Below are 19,171 nucleotides of genomic sequence, written 5' to 3'. Positions count from 1 at the left end.
TGAAATTGAATATCAGGTAAAAATGGGACATTTCTCTTTCAAAACTACTAATTGGTCTCCTCAGTTCCCAAACATTTACAGAGTGTTTTTAAACGTAGAGGTGATGCAACACCATGGTAAACATGGCCCTGTTCCAACTTTCCTGAAATGTTTTGCTGACATCAAATTCAAAATGAGCATATATTTTTCAAAAAACAATAAAATTTCTCAGTTTCAACATTTGATGTATTGTCTTTGTACTATTTTCGATGAAATTTCGGGTTTCCATGATTTGCAAATTATCACATTCTGTTTATATTTCCAGTTTACACAGCATCTCAACTTTTTTGGAATTGGGGTTATATAACATCTGGGCAGTTTGTCTGAAGTGAAGTAAGAAGACAATTTATGGACATACTGTTCATCATAAGGTGAATCTGAAACCTGCAAGACAGAGGCTTGGAAATCTTGTATAACAGTCTGTAAAAAAGAACATAGCCGATTAGACCCGTGTGTCAGAGCGTTAGGTTATTATCATACAGTAGACATGTAGCATCGTCTTTGAGTCTCTGTACAATTGTGGGTCCTTACGTTACACATGTAGTTATGCCATGAGCGAGTAACTTGAGGTAGTTTCTCTTTCTTCTTCCAGCTGGCTGGTGCACCTTCACGGACTGAATCCTTTAAGAAGAAAACAGCAGTATAAATAGTTGCAATACGTCCAAGAGAACTGGTGTTTGTAATAAATCTTTAACATTAGGACACAGCTGTTTGTCCATCAACAATGCTGCATTTCATTTGTGGATATGGCATGCAAAAATAGACAGACTGAATAGACTCACCTTCGATGCAATCATGTACGGGGGAATGATTTCAACATTTAATTCCTGAAACAGCTCTCGACACTGCATGCTCATGAAGTCACCTGCGAGTGGGGACTTGACAATGCCTGGAAAAAATACAGAACAGATGCTCAGTGGCGCCAATATATATATACAGGATATTACATGGTTGCGTGAAAATACGGAGTTTATTTTCGAGTCGTGAACATATTCACGAGTAAGCGATGCAAACAAGTGGAAGTATTTTTAGCACAAGAAGATAAACTTCATATCTTCGCACAACCATGTAATGTTCTTTATATTATATGGACACATACACAAAAAAAAATATGCAAGTTAATCAAAAGAATTTAAATTTTGAACCGGTTTGCCATTTTGGCGACCCACGTCCAGTCAGCAGGAAAACACTGGGAGTGACGTCATCAAAGTGAAATATCAGGAATTATTATACATACAGGACACTTTTTCGATGGAATAAAAACATGTATTCTGTTCCCTCAGGCGGCACGATGGTGTAGTGGTTAGCACTGTCGCCTCACAGCAAGAAGGTTCTGGGTTCGAGCCCAGTCAGTGACTGACAGGGGCCTTTCTGTGTGGAGTTTGCATGTTCTCCCCGTGTCCGCGTGGGTTTCCTCTGGGTGCTCCGGTTTCCCCCACAGTCCAAAGGCATGCAGGTTAGGCTAATTGGTGGCTCTAAATTGACCGTAGGTGTGAATGTGAGTGTGAATGGTTGCGTGTCTCTATGTGTCAGCCCTGCAATGATTTGGAGACTTGTCCAGGGTGTACCCCACCTCTCGCCCATAGTCAGCTGGGATAGGCTCCAGCTTGCCCGCGACCCTGCACAGGATAAGCGGCTACGGATAATGGATGGATGTATGGATGGATGAATTTTATTCCCTTCTAGCAGGTTTCATCCATTTGGTTTGATAGCATGCAATATTGTTAGCATATCGCTTATCCTACGTGTATTACGTCACTCTACCCAATGGACAATGAGCGTTGAATATGGTTTACGATATTGCATGGTTGTCAAGACAACATGACGTCACACGTCAGAGACATAAAACTTCCGCACTAGCGAGCGACTGTGACAATTTGTAAACAAACATGGCCGCCAGGTTTGCTTCATTAAAAGCGGAAGATTCAGAGAATTTTGAAAGAGAAAGACGCGTTGAACACCTGAAAGGACTGTGTATGCATAATAATAATAGCTGGCTTTTTTACATGGTATATCAAATATATTCCATTCAGCTACTCATCTTCGACTCATTCAGTATCATGCTAGCTGAATGGAATATATCTGATATACCATGAAAAAAAAAAAGCCAGCCAATATTATTTAAATATGTCACTCAGATCTATGATGTATTTCATATGAAAACATAAGTTTTTCAACACGAGAAGATAAACTTCATATCTTCAAGCCAACGTGTGATTTTCTTGTTGTTATATAGACACATTCACAAACAAATTTATCAAAACAATTCATCAATTTCCTCACGAGTGACACAGAGATTTGTGTCACAGTTTGGGATCTCCATGTCCCGGATGTAGCACATATGAAAAATACGAGTGTCGTATTTCCCAGTAAAACACTCATGTCCATATAATATAAAATATGATACACAAGGATTGTTTTAAACAATATGACACAAGATTATTTATTCAACTGCTAAGCTTCTTGCACTATTGGGTGTATTTACATGTCTAAAACAATGCATCTCCTAAAATTTGATTTTGGCAAGGTAATCTGATCATGTGACTCTACGATACCAGTGAATGTCTCTTCAGTGGTATTTTTGGGAGTCTTATGATCACAAAATGCTATGCTTCCATGAGACAGGGTTGACTTTCACTGACTAAAAAGCTGAATTTCCATGACCTACAATGAACAGAAAAACAGGCTGCTTTTTTGCTGAACAGACAAAAACCTGTCACAGTATTTTAAACCCATTAATTTGCAAGCTTTGAAGACGTTCTTAGTCCAAAATTAAAGTTTTCCACTGCTTAAATATAGTGAAATAACGCAGTAAAGAAAAAAAACCTGCATGGAAAATATTACATTTTGAAAAATAGCAAATATAGTTTAAACCTGCTGCAAAGAAAATTCCTTGACGTTCCATGACTTGCGGCAAAAAAATGATCATATCACATAGAGACCTAACTTTCCATGTCTAGAATAGACTTTTTAAAATTCCATGGCATGTAGGAACCCTGTTGACCCGTTAAGTCTATTTACCGCCCTTCGATGGACATGTACAGCAGGGGTGTCTAAACGTTTCTTCCAGATTTGACCTCATCAAAATACCCGAGGGCTGGTGTAACATGGAGTTGAAATTAAATAATGAATATGAGCTCAAAGTGCAGACTTTCATCTTTAATTTGAGGGTATTTCCATCCAAATCGGGTGAACAGTGTCGGAATTAGAGCAGTAGATATTTCAGGAACCAAAAGTAACTGGACAAACAATTACATAATCATAAATTAAACTCAAAGGGCACTCGGAAGAGTGCATACCTCCGCCAAGCCACATATCAACATATAAATCAAAATGCCTTGAAGCTAGGATAATACTAAAGCTGTACACCAAATTTTATCAAAATTCGTTCACTACTTTTTGCGTTATGTTGGGAACAGACTAAAAAAAAAAATCCTGGATCAACATAAATAACCGGATTTGCATCAAAATCTAATCAATTGTTCCTTGGCTCATGGCCCACCTTTCCTCAAAATCCCATCAAAATATGTTCATTACTTTTTGAGTTACGTTGGGAACAGCACACAACAAAAACAGAGGCGAAAGCATAACCTCCTCCAACAAATTTGGCGGAGGTAATGATCATTTTGAACACTTTATTGCAAATCCACTTTCTTTTAGGACTCAAGAATTCATGAAAGGTTTTCGAAGCTTGGTGGTTTCCAAATCTTTTGAAATCTCACATTCATAAATATTATTTACCAGCTGGGAGGTCCATATCGTGAAATACCGTGACCGAGGTCTTGAAAATACCGACCGAGGCCTCTGGGCCGAGGTCGGTATTTCATGATACAGACCGACCTTAAGCTGATAAATAATATATTTATTTTTTTCTTTACCAAATTCTTTTCTTTTTTTTTAAAGATTTTTTTGGGGCTTTTTTTCACCTTTATTGGATAGGACAGGGTAGAGACAGGAAATGAGTGGGAGAGAGAGACAGGGAGGGATCGGGAAATGACCTCGGGTCGGAATCGAACCCGGGTCCCCAGATTTATGGTATGGCGCCTTATCCACCTGAGCCACGACGCCCCCCTTTACCAAATTCTAACAGAAAATGAGAGTGCCCAAAAGGGAAACCATATTTAGAACAAACCTGCTACAAGCTTGTTTTCGGCTTTCTCCTTAAACATTTTCTTTTATTTCGTCTTCATCAGGGTAGTAAAACTCGCTTTCACTGTGAACACTGTCGTTATCGCTATCCATGCTGTAAAATTAATGCTATTATACTGAGAAATGTGAAAATAAATGTTGACAAAAAATTGCTACTATGTTTGTTGTTGTGAACGAGCGAGTCGCCAAAGGTCTGTAACCGGGGTCCAGATCGTAGGATTCCGGACTGCTCGCGAGCCAATCAGAGCGCATGATTTGATGGAAACCAGACCGCAAAAAAAAATTGTTAACTCTTTTTTTTTTTTTTTGTCTGCATCCTTGACTAAATATCTCATCTCATCTCATTATCTCTAGCCGCTTTATCCTTCTACAGGGTCGCAGGCAAGCTGGAGCCTATCCCAGCTGACTACGGGCGAAAGGCGGGGTACACCCTGGACAAGTCGCCAGGTCATCACAGGGCTGACACACAGACACAGACAACCATTCACACTCACATTCACACCTACGGTCAATTTAGAGTCACCAGTTAACCTAACCTGCATGTCTTTGGACTGTGGGGGAAACCGGAGCACCCGGAGGAAACCCACGCGGACACGGGGAGAACATGCAAACTCCACACAGAAAGGCCCTCGCCGGACCCGGGGTTCGAACCCAGGACCTTCTTGCTGTGAGGCGACAGCGCTAACCACTACACCACCGTGCCGCCCCTTGACTAAATATAATTCTGTAAATTAATTTGCAAGTGTAATCAGAGGAAAACAAGCTCTTATATTTTAGCGAGCTGTGTAAACACAGTCTGCTGTCACTCTCAGGAAAAACTGTAACATGTTGGGTGGTGGGCCACTAATCATAACATTCTTTGAGTCAGAGAAGTAGCAGTACAGTTCACATCTGTATAATGCCTGGATTTGGCCCTGGGGCCGGTCTTTGGTCATCCCTGATTTCGGAAGATGAAAAGGTAACAGTATCCATGCTGTGTATAACCTGATCACTGAGCTACAATCAGGTGCCCTCCGGATTTCTTGTGCTATCACGATGTCTTGAGATATGAATCAGCCGAGATCTGATTTAGGATATTGTGGTATACAGTTTGCATAAATATCCGAAAAATCTTTTAACTGCTACAATCAGATAATAATCTGATTAATAGTGTGCACTGTTATTAAACACACAAACAATCTGATGCTGTCTGTAAGTGAAAAGCAGATCGCCAAAGATACATTATGTTGCACTGCTGCTATTTCCAGTTTAAACTAGAAAAGCACTCGGAGAGTGCAGACCTCCGCCAAGAATCCTTTAAAAAATTCCGGGATCCAGACGGTGATCCGGATCACTGCCAAAATTTTATGGATTGTTACTTGTGCCCAGTCACACCTCTGGAAAAAATTTCAGAGCAATCCGTTCATAACTTTTTCCGTAATGTTGCTAAAAGACAAACCAACCGACAAACAAACAAACCAACGCTACCGAAAACATAACCTCCTTGGCGGAGGTAATAACCTGCCATAATTCCTTGTGATCAGTGGATTAGCCAGGGCTTTCATCAGAAAAAAATATCAGTGGTGCTACTGATGTGGAACCCAGCCCGGAGGGCCCCGAAGGCCGCTAGGGGGGTCTGGGGGCATGTTCCCCTGTAAAATTTTTAAATTAGAGACTTCAAATGGTGCATTCTGGTGGCATCTAGGGCAGATTTAGGCACAATTCAACATTATTAAAGCAGAACTGAAGTCATTTTTAAACTTGCTTTATTTATTAATTAACGTGTTATTCAATTACGTTTTCAGTTTTAGTAACCTTATATTGTGACTTGCATTGGCAACTAATTGCAATTAAATATTATACTTATCGGCCTATTTGGTTTTTAGCCATGCTGAATGTAGTTCGTTTGGTCCACGGCAGGCATCACTTATCCACGTGATCTACAAGAGACTTGTCCGAGACATCGAAACGTGAAGTGTCAGCCAGGTGTCAATGCCGCCATTTTGAAAACTGTTTTCCAAATGAAATATTGCACAAAAACGAGTTTAAATGACGATTACTGCCTACTTTTTTCAAACTTTCCTGATTGCTATCAAAACAAACAAAACTTCCGGCTTGATTACATCAGCATTCGAAAGAGGGCGCGTGCGTCTTCTGACAACGTTGGCAGATGTTGGTCACTTTAATTTCCGCTGTACGTTTTACTTCCGTCCTACGAAGTCTCGCACAGGTCTCAACGAATCTCGTGTACGGCCATTGCTTTGACATATGGACTGATATATTACATAGCATATTTCAAAACACTCATAACTTGCTATAGCAGTGACAAAATAGCGATCAAAAATGCATTCCGATATTTAATAAAATGAGAAATAGAATTTTGATGATAAAAAAATTTGTCTTCAGTTCTCCTTTAAATTTGCTGTTTTTTACCTTGTCAAATATGCAAGGGGTGAAATTTAAAGGGAAAAATTAGATTTGAAATAAAAACACTTTGTAGCACGCCTCTTCATTTTCCAATTCCAGGATGCCAGGAACAGAATCGAGGTCAAATCACGTAACAGCGCCATCTAGTGACCAGCGCCTAGAACATGGTTTTATGTTTGGTTGCGAATGGCAGTCAGTGCATGCAGCGAAACCCTTTATTTTCACTTCTGGGTTGAGTACCAGGATAGTCTAGACCTATATATTACAATATCTTCCTATTTCTATAGTTATTACTCATTTTCAGAGGGGAATAGGAGATATTTAGGTGCAGAAAGTACTCAGCATTGTTCAATTGATGGTAATGATTTTTTTTTTTTTTTTTGGTGTACAAGTGACAGCGCGGTGCTGACATCGCACAATGTGGCGGCGCACCGTGTATCCGCGCTTTGGGGAAAGCCCTGTTAGCCGATTTGTCTTGATGCGTGTTGTTGCAATTAACCTAAGAGTGATTGCAGAGCACTCAAATATGCAAGAAATGTTTCTTTTATTTAAAAGCTAAATGCTAAGAAACCAGAGGGATTATTTACCTTGTTGCAGGACATAACCATCATGCACTGGAATAGCAGTCGTGTGTGTTGCACCACTGTCTAACACCAAACCAGTGGATCGTCCATTTGCAAATCTGATATAATAAAAGTTAAGAATGCTGCGACGTGGATCAGACATGATTATGGTGATATTTTCTCATTCCATGAGCTCTGGATAGTGTAGACAAATGTACTGAGACCTGCAGGAGAAAAACACTTCAAACAGGAGACAAACTTATCGTGAAGGATACGCTGATAGGACGGCTGTTTTACACAAGAAGAAAGCAGGGATGTTGTAATGCTCAAACATCAGCTCCGTCAGCTTCTCCCTCTTGGCTCGGGTGTTCCACTGAACATAAATTAAAACCAGACAACCGGGGTAAATAAACGTCCATTTCTATGTCAGTATAAATACAGTGACATGGTTCTATGTCAGTATAAATACAATGACATGGCTAATAAGGAAATTCATATTTGCATGGAGCTTACAGAGGCTTCAGACATCAGTACGGGATGCAGGTTCGGCTCAGATTTGAAGTGCATTCTGTAGGTGTGATCCAAAATGGACTGAAAGCTGTCCCAGTCTTCAACTAGGAGAAATAAAGATTATTTTATCAAAAACAAAAATACGCTTTTGTGCTTAAGCAACAGCATCTTTTTCACAAGGAGATTAAAATTAAGCCTAATTATTTCAAGTTCTAGTATTTTTCCTGGACTTACTTTGTCTGCATCCATTAAAAAAACAGCCTCACTGAGGCTGTAGCTCATACTGTTGTTGTGTGCCAGTTTGAAATCCGATCAATCCTGTGAGAGGAGTAGCGATTTTTGTGAAATTGCATATGACCCCTGTGTAGCCGCATTCATGGCAGGTGGCACCACCTGGTGAACAACTCTTGTTGGAATATGTCTTTAGAGTCTTCTGGGTGAGTTTCAGTGAAGACATCCTAGCAGTTTACGAACAGTAGTGTTTGGTCTGACGAGTCACCCAAAATTTTCAAATGCCCATAAAATGTTAAATAATACAGGCGGCGCCGCCATCTTGACAGCTTTTATACATACCAATCTGGGAAACATTCCATACGACTTTGATCAAAATCTGATCACTCCTGTAGGAGGAGTAGCCATTGTCGTGAAATTGCACATGACCCCTGTGTACCCTCCTCCATGGTAAGTGGCGCCACCTGGTGAACAACTCTTGTTGGAATCCTTGACTTGCAAGTGACGTCAAAGCAAAATAGAAACCCGGATGTCGGCCATGTTGGTGGATATACAAATGTGGAGCCAAGCAACATTCCATACAAAACAGCCACGCGTGCACAGCTCTCTTTGTTTTTCCACCACTTTAAGCGTTCTTTTAGCTATGCCATATCGTTGTGCTGTACATGGTTGTGGTCACAACTGTACTCGTGACTGTGGCACATTCCGAATTTTTAGAATTCCGTCCATGATTCGGAAAAAGGGCGAGGAAACTCTGAGGCTTAGTACGGAGAGGAGACGAGCACGACCGAACAACATCGACAGGGCTGATCTACAACCCCGATTCCAAAAAAGTTGGGACAAAGTACAAATTGTAAATAAAAACGGAATGCAATAATTTACAAATCTCAAAAACTGATATTGTATTCACAATAGAACATAGACAACATATCCAATGTCGAAAGTGAGACATTTTGAAATTTCATGCCAAATATTGGCTCATTTGAAATTTCATGACAGCAACACATCTCAAAAAAGTTGGGACAGGGGCAATAAGAGGCTGGAAAAGTTAAAGGTACAAAAAAGGAACAGCTGGAGGACCAAATTGCAACTCATTAGGTCAATTGGCAATAGGTCATTAACATGACTGGGTATAAAAAGAGCATCTTGGCGTGGCAGCGGCTCTCAGAAGTAAAGATGGGAAGAGGATCACCAATCCCCCTAATTCTGCGCCAACAAATAGTGGCGCAATATCAGAAAGGAGTTCGACAGTGTAAAATTGCAAAGAGTTTGAACATATCATCATCTACAGTGCATAATATCATCAAAAGATTCAAAGAATCTGGAAGAATCTCTGTGCGTAAGGGTCAAGGCCGGAAAACCATACTGGGTGCCCGTGACCTTCGGGCCCTTAGATGGCACTGCATCACATACAGGCATGCTTTTGTATTGGAAATCACAAAATGGGCTCAGGAATATTTCCAGAGAACATTATCTGTGAACACAATTCACCGTGCCATCCGCCGTTGCCAGCTAAAACTCTATAGTTCAAAGAAGAAGCCGTATCTAAACATGATCCAGAAGCGCAGACGTCTTCTCTGGGCCAAGCCTCATTTAAAATGGACTGTGGCAAAGTGGAAAACTGTTCTGTGGTCAGACGAATCAAAATTTGAAGTTCTTTATGGAAATCAGAGACGCCGTGTCATTTGGACTAAAGAGGAGAAGGACGACCCAAGTTGTTATCAGCGCTCAGTTCAGAAGCCTGCATCTCTGATGGTATGGGGTTGCATTAGTGCATGTGGCATGGGCAGCTTACACATCTGGAAAGACACCATCAATGCTGAAAGGTATATCCAGGTTCTAGAGCAACATATGCTCCCATCCAGACGACGTCTCTTTCAGGGAAGACCTTGCATTTTCCAACATGACAATGCCAAACCACATACTGCATCAATTACAGCATCATGGCTGCGTAGAAGAAGGGTCCGGGTACTGAACTGGCCAACCTGCAGTCCAGATCTTTCACCCATAGAAAATATTTGGCGCATCATAAAACGGAAGATACGACAAAAAAAAGACCTCAGACAGTTGAGCAACTAGAATCCTACATTAGACAAGAATGGGTTAACATTCCTATCCCTAAACTTGAGCAACTTGTCTCCTCAGTCCCCAGACGTTTACAGACTGTTGTAAAGAGAAAAGGGGATGTCTCACAGTGGTAAACATGGCCTTGTCCCAACTTTTTTGAGATGTGTTGTTGTCATGAAATTTAAAATCACCTAATTTTTCTCTTTAAATGATACATTTTCTCAGTTTAAACATTTGATATGTCATCTATGTTCTATTCTGAATAAAATATGGAATTTTGAAACTTCCACATCATTGCATTCCGTTTTTATTTACAATTTGTTCTTTGTCCCAACTTTTTTTGGAATCGGGGTTGTAACAGAGGCTAAAACCCAAAACAGCTCATGTTTGTCGCAATCATTTTATCTCCGGTGAGATTCAAAAGCTTTCTCGATAATATCACGGAAGAATTTTATTTCATGTTGCTAGAATTTTGCTATAAAATGAGCGTTCTCTTGTGGTTCACTCAGTCGTTGTTATAATTTTAACACGTGTATTACCATTTCGCTTCTAGGCACGCCAGCAAAATTATATAATAGAAACAATCCAGACTGGGCACCCACTCAGAAAATGGGCTGTGTTTTGTCCAAGGTCAGACTTGATTCTTCGGTAGCCAAACCAGATAGAACGCGATATCTGGGTACTCGATGGTCGGTAGAAGCATCTTATCTTCAGAAAAGTCTGACTTTTTTTAAATAATATGGATCAAAACCACACATATCTAAATTCTCTTTGTATCGAATCTTCACTCGATCGTTCAAATCGTGGTAATACAGGTAGTCGTCGACTTACAACCTATGCGACTTATGACCGATTGACTTTATGACCGTCTGGTTATGACTGGCAAGTGTTTCCCAGCTGAGCTAACTGAGCATACGACAGTTTCCACCCCAGCTCCCGGCAGCGCCTCTCGCCGCGTACAACAGTTTCCGCCCCAGCTCCCGGCAGCCTCTCGCCGCGTACAACAGTTTCTGCCCCAGCTCCAGGCACACGCGCAGTCTCTCTCACACTCCGTCATACAGTTTCCACCCCAGCTCCTGGTTTATGAAACGAGCAAATGCTCCCGCCAGCCTGAGCGCTGCAACAGCTGATGATGACGTAGACGACCCACAGCCAAGCACCAGTCATGCCAGCGGTCACTAAATTTAGTATTTTGCTATGTTTTACATTTGTATTTTGGTATGTTATAAACTAAAATGTTTTCTATTTTTCACACCTGTATTTCGTATTTTTTGTTTTGCACATATTAAACGAATTGTACTGTACGCAGTGTAGTATGCAGTGTTTGACTTAAACCAAATAATGAGCCACGGTAATGAAATAAGAAAATGTTGATAAAATAAGACTTTAAGATGATTACAATATCATTACACATCACAATATACTTACGTTCATTTAACATAAGCCGACTTACGACCAGATCGGTTTACGACCGGTCAGTCGTAACCAAACGCAGTCGTAAGTCGACGACTACCTGTACTGAGAAAATTCAGCATTGTTTACAGATACGCTTTCAGCGGCTGTCATCCTAGTGCTTTGTATATCCACCATCATGGTGGACGTTCATGACGTAGCACATTTTGATCATGTGGTTGCAAGTCATCTATATGTCTTGAGAGTCTTCTGGGTGAGTTTCAGTGAAAACGTCCCAGCAGTTTATGAAGAGTAGCGTTTAATGTGATGAGTCACCCAAAAATTTCAGACGCCCATATCGTAAATATGACAGGTGGCGCCACCATCTTGACAACTTTTATGCACACACCTAGGAAATATTGCATGCAAGTTTGATCAAAATCTGATCTATCCTGTAGAAGGAGTAGCGATTTTTGGAAATTGTGGATGGACAATGAGAACGGATGACGTGTGATCGCATAAGTTCATCCGGCCTGGTCTGCAGCCAGATGAGCGAATGAACAGCAGTGACAGCAAGACACGTACTCATGCCATTTTTAAGCGGTGACATGACCTCCATGTTTTCCCGTGGCACCCTGAGCTGGTTGGTGTCGATGTAGTATGCCGTTCCACTCTGCTTGCCCTTATCCCCGTCTGTTTCCATTGGCGTACTACCATCTTCCCTGTCCACAGTCACGCCGATCACGGTGGGGAAGTCAGCCTGCAAATCAGTGTATTTTTAGAGCAAACCTCACACATGTATTGCATAGCAAATGTAAATTCGAGGTTTCCTTCTTACCTTGGGGCAGTCCTCTCCAGCATAACCAGCCCTCACAGAGTAGGAGCCGATATCAAACACCAGTGCGCCGACCTCGTCTGGTACCCAGAAAAAGAGCAGATTTCTTAGAAATGGGGGTGAATATCAATAAATTGTGACAGAACTTGAATTACTGTTTGGCATGTACTCATTTGAATGCTATTCATCCTATCTGGCTTTGACTGGACCATAACATCATACGTATAACAGCACCGTCGATTTATTATATATTTATTTCCTGTTGCTCTTGAATGAGATATTGAATATAAACATACAGTAATGAAATGACAGGCACATACAGTATAAGCCATGGGTATTCAAACTTTTTGCATCCAGAGACCCTTTAAATCTGTCACACCCGATTTAGTTGAGCTTTATAGCGTTATATAATATTAATTCAGTAAAAAAAAATTTAATTCCTGAACTTTCCGCACATCAAGATGTAGATATGAAACACTATCATACTGACAGGATTTTGTGGTTTTATTACAATTACAATCAGGCTGAAATTATAAAGTTATTTAAACATATTTATACAGTACCAGTCAAAAGTTTGGACACACCTTCTAATAAATGTTTTTTTTCTTTATTTTTATTAATTAAGACACTTCATATCTTAAAGTAATGATGGATGTCGTTTCTCTTTACTTAACTGAGCGGTTCTTGACATAATATGGATTACTACAGTTGTGTAAAAGGGCTATTTACTGTATTTTTATTATTTACTATTCATTGTTTGATCTCAAACTCATTAAGAAGGCAATAAATTAATCCACTAATTAACTTTTGATGAGGCACACCTGTTAATTGAAAAGCATTCCAGGCGACTCTCATGAAGCTGGTTAAGATAATGCCAATAGTGTGCAAAGCATCATCAAGGCAAACAGTGACTACTTTGAAGAATTTAAAATATCAAAACATATTTTGCTTTTTTAACACTTTTTTTTTTTACCACATAACACAACATATGTTATTACATAAGTTATCAAAACTGTGAATTATTCCACAATGTAGAAAATAGCCAAAATACAGAAAAACCGATGAATGAGTAGGGGTGTCCAAACTTTTTACTGGTACTGTACTTATTTAGATAGTCAGTTTTAGATGAGTTTATTTCATTTAAAGTAGCAAATTAATTAGTATTTTATAATAATTAAATACTAAAAGCACAATGGTGTAGCGGTTAGCACTCGCCTCACAGCAAGAAGGTTCTGGGTTCAAGCCCAGCAACCGACAGGGGTCTATCGGTGTGGAGTTTGCATGTTCTCCCCGTGTCTGCGTGGGTTTCCTCCGGGTGCTCCGGTTTCCCCCACAGTCCAAAGACATGCGGTTAGGTTAACATGGGGCAGCCTTAAACTGAGGTGCCCTTGAGCAAGGTACCTAACCCGCAACAGCTCCCCAGCTGCTGTTAGCATGGCTGCCCACTGCTTCAGATGGGTTAAATGCAGAGAGGAATTTCATAAGTGTACATGTGATGAATAAAGTTGTTGTTATTATTATTATTCTAAACAGCCTTGATAGTAGTTGATGGTAATGCCTACCACATTTGTGTGATTTTAAAAAAAAAAGTACAATTGAGAGCCATGGTTAAAGCAGATGTACAGTGGTGCTTGAAAGTTTGTGAACCCTTTAGAATTTTCTATATTTCTGCTTAAATATAACCTAAAACATCAGATTTTCACACAAGTCGTAATCGTAGATAAAGAGAACCCAGTTAAACAAATGAGACAAAAATATTATACTTGGCAATTTATTTATTGAGGAAAATGATCCAATATTGCATATCTGTGAGTGGCAAAAGTATGTGAACCTCTAGGATTAGCAGTTAATTTCAAGGTGAAATTACAACCCCGATTCCAAAAAAGTTGGGACAAAGTACAAATTGTAAATAAAAACGGAATGCAATAATTTACAAATCTCAAAAACTGATATTGTATTCACAATAGAACATAGACAACATATCAAATGTCGAAAGCGAGACATTTTGAAATTTCATGCCAAATATTGGCTCATTTGAAATTTCATGACAGCAACACATCTCAAAAAAGTTGGGACAGGGGCAATAAGAGGCTGGAAAAATTAAAGGTACAAAAAAGGAACAGCTGGAGGACCAAATTGCAACTCATTAGGTCAATTGGCAATAGGTCATTAACATGACTGGGTATAAAAAGAGCATCTTGGAGTGGCAGCGGCTCTCAGAAGTAAAGATGGGAAGAGGATCACCAATCCCCCTAATTCTGCGCCGACAAATAGTGGAGCAATATCAGAAAGGAGTTCGACAGTGTAAAACTGCAAAGAGTTTGAACACATCATCATCTACAGTGCATAATATCATCAAAAGATTCAGAGAATCTGGAAGAATCTCTGTGCGTAAGGGTCAAGACCGGAAAACCATACTGGGTGCCCGTGATCTTCGGGCCCTTAGACAGCACTGCATCACATACAGGCATGCTTCTGTATTGGAAATCACAAAATGGGCTCAGGAATATTTCCAGAGAGCATCATCTGTGAACAGAATTCACCGTGCCATCCGCCGTTGCCAGCTAAAACTCTATAGTTCAAAGAAGAAGCCGTATCTAAACATGATCCAGAAGCGCAGGCGTCTTCTCTGGGCCAAGGCTCATTTAAAATGGACTGTGGCAAAGTGGAAAACTGTTCTGTGGTCAGACGAATCAAAAGTTGAAGTTCTTTATGGAAATCAGGGACGCTGTGTCATTCGGATTGTCATCAGCGCTCAGTTCAGAAGCCTGCATCTCTGATGGTATGGGGTTGCATTAGTGCGTGTGGCATGGGCAGCTTACACATCTGGAAAGACACCATCAATGCTGAAAGGTATATCCAGGTTCTAGAGCAACATATGCTCCCATCCAGACGACGTCTCTTTCAGGGAAGACCTTGCATTTTCCAACATGACAATGCCAAAACACATACTGCATCAATTACAGCATCATGGCTGCGTAGAAGAAGGGTCCGGGTACTGAACTGGCCAGCCTGCAGTCCAGATCTTTCACCCATAGAAAACATTTGACGCATCATAAAATGGAAGATACGACAAAAAAGACCTAAGACAATTGAGCAACTAGAATCCTACATTAGACAAGAATGGGTTAGCATTCCTATCCCTAAACTTGAGCAACTTGTCTCCTCAAGGCTAATTTATGCTGACACCCCAGTCCTCGCAGACGGTGTCGCAGATAGCGTCTGCGTAGCCCCCCCACCTTCGCAGACGCTCTGCACGCACCTCCCAAAAATTGTGACCACCACAGAAGCCTCGCAGACAGCGTCGCAGACAAGAGGGCTCTGATTGGTCCACTCTACATCCGTTGTACACGCACTTCCGCTTCCCTACTTTCCCGGTTTGTTTTGTTTTCACAACCGGCATTTTTAAAAACACGAGCGAAGATGGAGCAGCATGAAGAGAGGTTGATTGAGGAAGTACGTACATCTATACAACTCCAGTTCTAGTCATTATTAAAAAAAAAGTTCTAGTCATTATAAGTAACCGGAGGATAAACACTCCACTAACCACACCCACCAACTACTCCTAGCGACTTCGCGCCCCCTTGCGTTGTGCTGGTGAATAACATCGCGCACGCCTATACTCCCCGCTCAACGATAAATTACAACTGTCTGCGAAAAGCTATCTGCGAAAGCCTTGTCGCAAGAGCATGCAGAGGCCTTCAGTCCCCAGACGTTTACAGACTGTTGTAAAGAGAAAAGGGGATGTCTCACAGTGGTAAATATGGCCTTATCCCAACTTTTTTGAGATGTGTTGTTGTCATGAAATTTAAAATCACCTAATTTTTCTCTTTAAATGATACATTTTCTCAGTTTAAACATTTGATATGTCATCTATGTTCTATTCTGAATAAAATATGGAATTTTGAAACTTCCACATCATTGCATTCCGTTTTTATTTACAATTTGTACTTTGTCACAACTTTTTTGGAATCAGGGTTGTAGAGTCAGGTGTTTTCAATCAATGGGATGACAATCAGGTGTGAGTGGGCACCCTGTTTTATTTAAAGAACAGGGATCTATCAAAGTCTGATCTTCACAACACATGTTTGTGGAAGTGTATCATGGCACGAACAAAGGAGATTTCTGAGGACCTCAGAAAAAGCGTTGTTGATGCTCATCAGGCTGGAAAAGGTTACAAAACCATCTCTAAAGAGTTTGGACTCCACCAATCCACAGTCAGACAGATTGTGTACAAATGGAGGAAATTCAAGACCATTGTTACCCTCCTCCCCAGGAGTGTTCGACCAACAAAGATCACTCCAAGAGCAAGGCGTGTAATAGTCGGCAAGGTCACAAAGGACGCCAGGGTAACTTCTAAGCAACTGAAGGCCTCTCTCATATTGGCTAATGTTAATGTTCATGAGTCCACCATCAGGAGAACACTGAACAACAATGGTGTGCATGGCAGGGCTGCAAGCAGAAACCCACTGCTCTCCAAAAAGAACATTGCTGCTCGTCTGCAGTTTGCTAAAGATCATGTGGACAAGACAGAAGGCTATTGGAAAAATGTTTTGTGGACGGATGAGACCAAAATAGAACTTTTTGGTTTAAATGAGAAGCATTATGTTTGGAGAAAGGAAAACACTGCATTCCAGCATAAGAACCTTATCCCATCTGTGAAACATGGTGGTGGTAGTATCATGGTTTGGGCCTGTTTTGCTGCATCTGGGCCAGGACGGCTTGCCATCATTGATGGAACAATGAATTCTGAATTATACCAGTGAATTCTAAAGGAAAATGTCAGGACATCTGTCCATGAACTGAATCTCAAGAGAAGGTGGGTCATGCAGTAAGACAATGACCCTAAGCACACAAGTCGTTCTACCAAAGAATGATTAAAGAAGAATAAAGTTAATGTTTTGGAATGGCCAAGTCAAAGTCCTGACCTTAATCCAATGGAAATGTTGTGGAAGGACCTGAAACGAGCAGTTCATGTGAGGAAACCCACCAACATCCCAAAGTTGAAGCTGTTCTGTACGGAGGAATGGGATAAAATTCCTCCAAGCCGGTGTGCAGGACTGATCAACAGTTACCGGAAACGTTTAGTTGCAGTTATTGCTGCACAAGGGGGTCACACCAGATACTGACAGCAAAGGTTCACATACTTTTGCCACTCACAGATATGTAATATTGAATCATTTTCCTCAATAAATAAATGACCAAGTATAATATTTTTTGTCTCATTTGTTTAGCTGGGTTCTCTTTATCTACTTTTAGGACTTGTGTGAAAATCTGATGATGTTTTAGTTCATATTTATGCAGAAATATAGAAAATTCTAAAGGGTTCACAAACTTTCAAGCACCACGGTAGATTTAAAAAAAAAACTAAATGCAAGTTAACTAGCTAGAAGAAGCCTTTGTCACATGCACACTCAAGCACAGTAAGATTCATCCTCGGCATTTAACCCATCTGAAGCAGCGAACACACGTACACACACCCAGAGCAGTCGGCAGCCATACTATAGCACCCGGGGAGCAGTTAGGGGTTAGGTACCTTGCTCAAGGGCACTTCTGCCCAAGGCCGCCCCATGTTAACCTACCTGCATGTCTTTGAACTGTGGGGGCAGCCGGAGCACCCGGAGGAAACCCACACAGACCCAGGGAGAACATGCAAACTCCACACAGAAAGGACCACTGGGCTCGAACCCAGAACCCTCTTGCTGCGAGATGACAGTGCTAACCACTGCAACACCCATAATTTTTTTTTAAGTTATATTGTTTATTTGGATAAATAGGATAGGATAGAATGCAACAAATAGTAGATTGATAGATAGAATAGGACTGACTGAATGGATGGATAGGGTAGAAAAGACAGAATGGTTGGACAGATATGATGGAATATGACAGGATGAATAAATAGATAGGATGAGTAGATGGGGTGGCACAGTGGTGTAGTGGTTAGCGCTGCTGCCTCACAGCAAGAAGGTCCGGGTTCGAGCCCCGTGGCTGACGAGGGCCTTTCTGTGCGGAGTTTGCATGTTCTCCCCGTGTCTGCGTGGGTTTCCTCCGGGTGCTCTGGTTTCCTCCACAGTCCAAAGACATGCAGGTTAGGTTAACTGGTGACTCTAAATTGACCGTAGGTGTGAATGGTTGTCTGTGTCTATGTGTCAGCCCTGTGATGACCTGGCGACTTGTCCAGGGTGTACCCCGCCTTTCACCCGTAGTCAGCTGGGATAGGCTCCAGCTTGCCTGCGACCCTGTAGAACAGGATAAAGCGGCTACAGATAATGAGATGAGTAGATGACTGGATGGATGGATGATAGTACAGAATGAATGGGTGGATAGATAGGATAGAATCGATGGCTGAGATTAGACAAGATGAATGGGTTGATGCAGGAAAAGGACAGGGTGAATAGATAAATAACATGGATGAGTGACTTTATAGGATAGAATGGGTGGGTGGATAGATAGAATTAAGAAATAGAAAAGGAAAACGTGGACACACTACGGAAAAAGTAAATCCAGTTAAAGGAATTGTACTAAACGAGAAATCAGTGTATTAATTACAGTTTTTAGCCAAAGCTTCACACTGAAGATGAAGCTGAACTGTAATCGCGATGTAGTCCGTCTGTCTGTCTCACACACACACTTTAGCTAAATAAAGGTCCATATTTTACTAACTGGATTGCACGCAAATTAACAAAAACAACTCGTTTACATCCTAACTGTCTCTGTACAGCTAACGATCTTCACCAAACGTGGTGGGCGCTCATTCATTTTCCAGCTTCAACACACACACACTCACTCATACACACACACACTTACCCCCGCCATACACTCCTCCACTCATTATAACCAATGATAGATGTAGATTTATTTATCTCAAATATTACCAAACCGCTCTGATTAAATATAAATCCGCAATTTTTTGTCTTCTTTTATAATAAAGAATTCATCACAACAAAGGAAACACGACAGACATCTTCCTCTGTGGTGA

At 40.9% G+C, this 19,171-nt stretch overlaps 1 protein-coding gene across 1 annotated transcript in view; it reads right to left on the bottom strand.

The window, feature by feature from the left end:
• The window catches only part of actl6a (actin-like 6A), a 24,688-nt gene extending 5,517 nt beyond the window's left edge, over positions 1 to 19,171 (bottom strand). Inside the window, exons 1-9 of the mRNA XM_060919849.1 lie at positions 19,000 to 19,171; positions 12,196 to 12,272; positions 11,943 to 12,117; positions 7,671 to 7,771; positions 7,433 to 7,530; positions 7,182 to 7,276; positions 822 to 928; positions 571 to 660; positions 398 to 459 (exon numbers count right to left, since the gene is read on the bottom strand). Of these exons, the coding sequence (XP_060775832.1) occupies positions 398 to 459; positions 571 to 660; positions 822 to 928; positions 7,182 to 7,276; positions 7,433 to 7,530; positions 7,671 to 7,771; positions 11,943 to 12,117; positions 12,196 to 12,272; positions 19,000 to 19,024 (830 nt within the window). The 5' untranslated portion in view covers positions 19,025 to 19,171. The remainder of the gene's footprint in view (positions 1 to 397; positions 460 to 570; positions 661 to 821; positions 929 to 7,181; positions 7,277 to 7,432; positions 7,531 to 7,670; positions 7,772 to 11,942; positions 12,118 to 12,195; positions 12,273 to 18,999) is intronic.

This window comes from Neoarius graeffei, chromosome 4, assembly GCF_027579695.1.
Source record: "Neoarius graeffei isolate fNeoGra1 chromosome 4, fNeoGra1.pri, whole genome shotgun sequence".
In the NCBI taxonomy this organism is placed as follows: Eukaryota; Metazoa; Chordata; class Actinopteri; order Siluriformes; family Ariidae; genus Neoarius; species Neoarius graeffei.
This window is presented reverse-complemented; position numbering and strand designations above follow the sequence as displayed.